Consider the following 7,919-nt stretch of genomic DNA (forward strand, 5'->3'; position numbering starts at 1 on the left):
AAAATCTGTGAGTTTTAGCAACACTTTGATACTTTTCAAGGTCAAGTAGTGGAAGTTTTAGAAAGTTTACAAAGATCGCAAATGATCAGAAATGAGCGGCATAGCCATCTTGATTCAAAACCCTGAGGTCCCGTGATTCAACTGAGACGGCCTTGGTGTCCTCTGTGGCAACTTTCATCCTCTTTGATGTTAAGATGAGAAACAATTCCTCACTTGAAAGATGGAAGTCTTCAAAGTTTAGCTTTTTTTTTTTTCTTTGTGTTTTACCCGAGGCCTTGGGCTAAGTACCTTCTGGAAATGTCTGCGTGTGCAGGAGAAGTGAGTGATGGAGGAAGGAGAGGAGAAAAAGAATAAAAGCTTCAAAAGAAAAAAAAAAGGAGCCTTACAGGGCAGGTTAAATAGGGTTTTAACTTTAGCTCACACACCCACAAGAGAAGTCAAAGATCCAGCTCCACAGTTCACCTCCTTCACCAGAATGGACAACCACTTGGCTCTGCCGCCCTCCGGCTTTGTTATTCAATATGAAGTCCAAACGCTCAATCAAAGTTAGCCTTTAGCAGTAATAAATTCACTGTCATGAAAATTCATAACAGTTTTGATTTCCTCTTTTCAGCTTCAATGTCAGCTCCACAGACAGAGACATATGAAAGTATTTACTTTTAACAAGGATTATGGAAAAACGAGAGATTTGCCAATGTATTTGTTTATGCTTGCACTTTTATTTTCCTACATAACTGTTCTTTGGAGATTTCCAGGTCTCCTGATCTCAAGTGAAACTGAATTCCTTTTACATCCCTTCCGTGTGCGCTGAAATATTTAACCCAGCAACTCTCAAAGAGCAGCCAGCCCCCACCGCCGCTGTTGTTTCTGCTAAAGGGTGATAACTTAGAAAGATCACAAGGTTGTAATTACAGCCTTCCCGGTCTCCACTGAATTGAACACTTACCATATGGAGGCTGAACGGTGTGAAAGAAAAAGAAAGTCAAAAAAGTGATTCATTGTTTCTGCAAAGGAGAGAAGTGGCAGAAAGTGTGAATGAAAGATCTAAGTGAGGACAGTGGAAAGTCAAAGTTAAAGATAGCAGCGCAGAAAAGTATCTCTCTCGTTCTCAGATGTTACAGGATGAGATGGGAAGCAGATGTTTCATCAGACAGGCCGGCCATTTGATCACGCAAGTTCGCAGCGTAACACTCGTCAAACGTGGATGCTGCGCTGCAGATAACGCTCATCACTTCTCACACTATCCACACGGCTGAGCGTGTCCTCGATAAGGAAAGGTTTTGGCCGGGAAAGATGCTTTTTTTAAACCTTTTGTTTAACTTTTAGTGAGTTATGGCTGTGCTGCATGTTGTCAGCACTCTATTAAGGAGAAAAGTGAAGTTTTGTTTTTACAATAAATGAGGAATGATCTGGGTAAATGTAAGTGTCCTTTCTTATCCAGGTTGAGCTTCAAAGTCCAGACAGAGACTAAAGAGTGCTTAACTCCGGCTAGGAAAAAGGGGCTTTAACTCATGTTGTTGGGCTAATGAAGTATGACTGCAGCGAGTGAGATTATGGATGTTAGTTTAAGACAGTGTGGATTTCAGATCCATGAGAAAAGATTACCATGCTTTCTCTGTGTCTGTGTTATGTCTCACTGAGGAAATGCAGAAAGAAGATACTCTCCAAGTACATCCTCAGTGACACCGCTGAGCTGAAAAGCCAAACATGATTAACCAGCTCCTTCAGGATTTCGGAGAATTATTGGAACTAATGTTTGTTCTGTGGAAACTGCTTTTGAAAAATTACAGGGCAAATTGAAAAATTTGCAAGGAAGACGAAGAAAGTGTCGCGTGAAGACTGCAAACTGTAAAAGGACGAAATTACTTGTTGCTTGTTGACAACTGTTGTTCAGCTTGCCTGTGAGCAAATGTTTATATTCATGCAGCCACTGTATATTTCATTATCTGCAATAATACCTGAGGCAGTCAGCAAAAACTGAATTTCAAAATATCAGAAAAAAAAGATTAACAAGACAGAGTCTGAAGTTGGCAGCAGAAATATTTTATTAATGCACTTCAGTAAGAGCAATCTCAAAGAAGTGAAACAAAAGGAACAAAACACATTTTCATCCAATTTTTCCACCTGTAGCTGGATTAGTACTAAATGAAAATGTCTGATTTGTAAAAGCTGTTGTACAAATCATATCACCCACCTACTGCTTATTTTAGAACACCGATTCATTGTAAACAAACCTCCTCTGTACAGGAAAGACTCACAGATATCATCTTAAATTACTTCACATACATTCCAGCTTGTTTTGGATTTTTTTTCCAGCATTTTGGGGTAAAGATTCCTCAGTGTTGAGGAATCTATACATGCCTTACACATGTGAAACTGAGTCACGTTGCGGAGACGAGCGATGCCCCTGCTGTAGCCCCTTTACACGATAGAGGATTAGGCAGGTGGGCTCTATCTGTGGTAACTGACCTGTACGGGCCATAGGTCATGTGTGAAGGCATTATAAATCTCTCGGCTGTGGACCGGTGTGTTTAACCCAAAGAATAGTGTGCTGCATTAGATGTCTGCGTTCATCCACAGGCTGCAGGCTATCATCTTTGAGCATGCATGTGTGGGAGGTGCATGTGTCCACACTCGTGTGTGCGTGCGTGCAGTCTGTTGTTGACCCTGTTTTATTAAATACAACCTGCCGCTCCCGCTCACCCACCGCTAAAATGCTCCATAGCATCCTTTATTGAATTATCTTTTATTTGGCTTTATCACAGTGTGTTTTTGCCAGTCTTTGAAAGTGGCGCTTTCATAAGACACTGATGACACAGCTCATTGGATTTAGCGCCTAATCAGAGGCTTTTTAATGTATTCGCTGTGATTCATGAGATTGGATCCAAGCTTTATGAAAAGTCTTCCATTTGCATCTATGAGAAGAAAGGGCTCGGGTATTTCAGGTTCCTTTATCGGAGCTCATATCTTTTTTCATTTCAGCAGAAGGTTTTATCTGGGATTTAAAATGTGAATCATAATCACCCCTCCAAAACACATTTTCACTCTGAGATTGGATTTTGGGGGAAACACTGAATCTTGATACTTGAAGCTACAATTTTGAATAGATGTTTCCTATGATGGAATAAATCCTTCTGCATTTGCATGTTTTTCGTGAAATTATTTAAACCGTTAATCTTTTTGCCCAGAAGATATCTTAATTATTGTAACTGTTTTTTATGTTTTGCTTCATCTTTTAAGAAGAATCTTTTCCAGCATCTCTTTTATTTTCTTTGAAACAATTGGCTTCAAAGCATCTCTTTTTAGTCTGCCTGTCTGAATGTCATCTCTGTGTCTCTCTGCAGGCGTGATCCGTGAGAGCTACCAGAAGGGTCGTGACCAGCTGGTTCCTGTAACCCTCTTGGCCATCGCCGTTATCCTAGCATTTGCCATGGGCGCCATCTTTTCTGGCATCATTGTCTACTGCGTCTGTGACCATCGTCGTCGAGACATGGACCTGACGGGCCGTAAAGAAAAGGACACCCACCACCTCCACTCCCGCCGGGGATCCATGAACAGCGTAACCAAGCTGACGGGTCTGTTTGAGACGCAGGCCAAAGAAGGTCGCCCCGAGGCAATTCTCACACCTTTGATGCACAATGGAAGACTGACGCCAAATGGGAAGATGCTCATAAAAGCAGACCAACACCACCTGGACCTTGCGGCTCTGCCAACGCCTGAATCCACCCCCATGCAGCCGCGTCGTAAGCCCAGCCGGGGAAGCCGTGAGTGGGAGAGAAACCAGAACCTCATCAACGCGTGCACCAAGGACATGCCACCAATGGGGTCGCCTGTTATCTCTACCGACCTGCCGCTGAGGGCCTCACCGGGGCACATCCCTAGCGTTGTAGTCCTACCTTTGCAGCAGCATCAGCACCAGCTTCAGCCTCATCTGCAACAGCACCAGCAGTCCTACCAACATGAGTATGTGGAGCAGCCCCATCACAGTGATATGAGCATGGGCCACGGTGTACTGGATGACCAGGGGGCCACCCTGGAGTACAAGACAAGCAAGAGCCCGTGCCACAACCTCAACATGGCTGATCCAGATGTGGTGCTGCCACCTCGTGTGCCCCAGCGGGAGGCCTCTCTCACCATCCCACCTGCTGTCCCACAGATGGGCAAACGCCTGGAGGTCCACTCGTCAGTCTACGGGCTTCGGAAAGGATCAGCATCTGGTGCTTGTGGATCCTCCGCCCTCAAGAAACACAACACCAACTCCTCTAACTCCTCCCATTTGGCGAGACATCACAGCTTCAACCGTGTTGAGACTCCACCACCTGCACCTCAGAGGGTGGACTCCATACAAATGACAGCACAGGGCATATCTCTGTCAAGGCAGCCTGGAATGAGCTCCTACGGATCACTGCCTCGAACGGGCGTCAAATATCTCAAGCCTGATGTCCCCCCCAAACCCTCTGTAGTCTCGCTCTCCACAAAAGTCAAGTCCAGTGACTCTGGCACATAGTTGGGTTGTTAGCCTGTCGGTCCAATGTGAACAGACAGTAGTGAAAGGCGTTTTCTGGCAGAGAGAAAAAACAGGGAATACTGTACAACTTGCATCTCTTTTTTGTGTTTTTGTTTGTTTTTTGGTGTACAGTACAGTGGAAATGCAACACAGTTTTTTTTCTTAAAGAAAACACTTTCTTTTTATATAAATATGTAAATATTATACCATGGTTGTTGTCGGTTGTGGCAGTCATCGAGCTCATGCTCTGGCTGGCACACAGCTCCTCTGTAAACACACATGGGAACATGTGCTACTGAAAAAGAAGATGATGCTTGTCCTGAATATTTCATCCATTGGCACCCTGTAGCATTCAAGACAGTGGCTCTCTTGTTTGTGGTGTCTTTGTTTACTGAGACTTGATTCGATACTTCGTCATGCTGGTAAAAGCACATACGAAGACGTCACAAGGGGGTTGGAGAATAATTGTTGTACAATACATTGAGGACAGGAGGATCTGAGCAAACAAGCACTCAGAGAGAACGAGTTCGGACTGAAAGGACAGACAGCTGCCTGAGTTCTGGCGGAAACTGTGAAAAGCCTCTCAGTGTTACAGCAATCAAGTCCTGCCTGGGCATGACTGAAAGCCTGGGCCAGAAGAATCTTCTACTGTACTGGTGACTGAATAACACATGACTGTTAATACTAATAGCTTGTTGTATTTATTTTTATTAAGTGCTTTTGAAAAACAAACAGACTGACTTTCTAGGCTTGGAGAGAAAGAGGACAAAGAAGAGATCTTTTAATATTAATTAATCAAGAGTGAGGAAGAAAATATTTAAAGTCATTAAACTGGAGCCAGTAGAACTTTCTTAATGACTAAAGTTCAACTAGGTCTTACTGTGTGCTCAGTGGGACCTGCAGCTTGAGAATATACGTGACCTCTGTGACGACGAGGAGATATTTATTTAAACTGTGCCAGACCAGGACTTTTACTTTTACGGACCAGAATCTCCTTTGTTTTAGACCAATCATTTAAAAAAAAGAAAAGAAATCCTGAACCTCACCCTTTCACTCCTGCAATCAGCACTGTGGTTTTGTGTGAGTCCCAAACATTTGTCCTGATTGGTTGCTGGCTTACTGGTGCCATCACAGCTCACTGTTGCATGTTGCAAATATAAGAGAAGCAGCTGCAGCAACCGCACGGGGGGATCTGCATACAAAAGGAAGCTGTAAGTGAGGCTGCAAGCAAACGAGCGGTGCCTCCATCTTGGAACGTATCGTCTTTTCTAGCAGCGTCACGCGGAAGAGCGGGCGAAAAAAAGGAAATTATAGGAACATCTGTCTTGCCTGCTTCTTTTTCCACATGTAAATTTGTGCCTTACACCCTGAAGTAGTGACAATGTTTTCTTTAATAGCTGTTAACTCTGTCTCCTTGTTGTATTTTTTTATTTTCTTTTTTTTTCTTATGTCATGATATTTCCCTTGTTTGATAAAAATGCAATTAAAGAATGTAGGTGTTATTGTTGTAATTCTGGTCCCTAGACAAAACACACTTACAGACCAGAGGGAAGAGAGGAAGGAGCAATTCCTTTCTTCATTCACACACTCTCGCTCTCTCTCTCTCTCTGGCACACACACATAAACACATGCACACATACACACACTCATCTTTGTGATTCATTTCTGATTGTGCCATTAATGCGCTTAAAACGACCCTTTATGTTGTGCTGGCAGTGTCGATAAAGACTTTGTGAGTGTTTTTCATTTCCTGTTTTATACAAAGTCCTGGTATTTGTTTTTACTTGTTTTTGGTGTTCGTTTGGAGTGATGGTTAATTGGTTAACGGAACAATTAACATTTGTTGCTTAAGGAGGCCAACGTAGGTGTATCTTCCCTTGGTGCACTGCGATAGCACCATAGCAAGCGTACAGTACGAGATACACGTGAACACCCAGCGTACTAACACGAGTCGAGGCTTCTTGCGCGCATTGAAACGTTCACTTGTTAGACGGTTGCATAAACAGGCTGGTTCCTGTGGAAAAGAAAAAAAAAGATGACATTTTGAAACAACACTATTAAAAACTGTACATTATTTAACCCCCTTTTTGTAAGCGAACACAGTTTGGGAAGTTTAGAGATTTTTTATTTTATTTTGCCTCACTAACTCTCATTATCAAAGCCTTATGAATGGCTGAGAGTTTAACTAATCAGATGATTTCACTTCCTTTTTACTTGAGGGTTTTTATGGATCACCCCACACTGAAACACTTAAGTCATTGGAGCACTCCCTTAGTGTTGTATGTGTAGATAGGTTAAAGTTTTCTCGATATCAATATTCTTTCTGGAGGAAAGCCAAGAGTGTCTCAGTCCACAGCTCGAATAAGACTGACATGCAGGATCTGGGACCTGACTAATGTGTACATAGATGCTCGAAGGGAATGGTTGCACATGACGAGGTCATGGGCAATGGATTAGTTCAAAATATGAACCGAGAGGAACGCGTCCCATCTAAAACATGGTCCGGGATAAAGCTGCAACAGTTATAGCATCGATTAACTTGAAGCGAGGACCTTCAAAGTTCAGATAAGCATAGACGTGTGTTCACTCCAGACTTTCATAAAACTACTTTGCTTTAAATTAGTGTCTGAACACCTTACTTACACCCTCCGGTGCACTGAGTGCATGAACCAGCAACATTCCCACGCCTGGAGTAAGGCTTATCCTCAGCTGAGTATTTCTGGTTTTGAAATGCTCAGTTGCGTTGTCTCCCACCTGGATGAATTGTCATGTCCACACTGAATGTGAACAAGAGAACCTGTCTAGGTTTGAAGGTTAAATGTCCACATCCTGTGTAGACAAGTGCTTTTGGCTGTGGGTGCATTTATGATTCAGCAACATCAAGTGTTTTGATATTAGAGAAAAGTTGAGCGTTTTAAAGGCTGAAGGCTGCTGTGGACAGTGAGGTTCTTTGGTGTGTGCCTTTTTGTCTTTCACCCTTGTTATAATACACTGCTGTTAGATGCAAATCTACTCTCTTCTCAACTTCTCAAACTTTTGAACTTTGTAAGCTTGTAAGATATCGTGACGTCACAAAGTTTTTTGCCCTACTCTCTCCACTTCCTTAACATCTGATTCACAGCTTAATGTATGTTGTAAAGAAAAAAAAGAACTCTTTAATTTAATGCAAAATGTAATAAAAAAAAAAAAAGAAAATAAAATTCTTGTCATGAAGACTGTGATATGTCCTTGACTCTTTCCACTTGTTTCCTAGCCTGAGGTTATCTTTATTCTGGGAACATCTTTAGTTGCTGGATTTTGTGCAACACTGTCTGGGGAAAACCAAGCCTTGGTTTTGCCCAGGATTTAAACGTTCTTTTGATAGAAGATCCCTTTTAAGAAAATATTGTACTTTTATGACCTGAAGTACACT

General features: G+C 42.5%; 1 protein-coding gene across 3 annotated transcripts in view; it reads left to right on the forward strand.

Moving 5' to 3' along the window:
- Positions 1-6,009, forward strand: part of sema6a (sema domain, transmembrane domain (TM), and cytoplasmic domain, (semaphorin) 6A) — a 101,250-nt gene extending 95,241 nt beyond the window's left edge. For all 3 annotated transcript variants that reach the window (XM_026188312.2, XM_026188314.2, XM_026188315.2), the window contains one exon: positions 3,345-6,009. In XM_026188312.2, the coding sequence (XP_026044097.1) occupies positions 3,345-4,507 (1,163 nt within the window). In that variant the 3' untranslated portion in view covers positions 4,508-6,009. The remainder of the gene's footprint in view (positions 1-3,344) is intronic.
- The last annotated feature ends 1,910 nt before the right edge of the window (positions 6,010-7,919 follow it).

The sequence above is a fragment of the Astatotilapia calliptera genome, chromosome 12 (assembly GCF_964374335.1).
Source record: "Astatotilapia calliptera chromosome 12, fAstCal68.1, whole genome shotgun sequence".
NCBI classification, from domain to species: Eukaryota; Metazoa; Chordata; class Actinopteri; order Cichliformes; family Cichlidae; genus Astatotilapia; species Astatotilapia calliptera.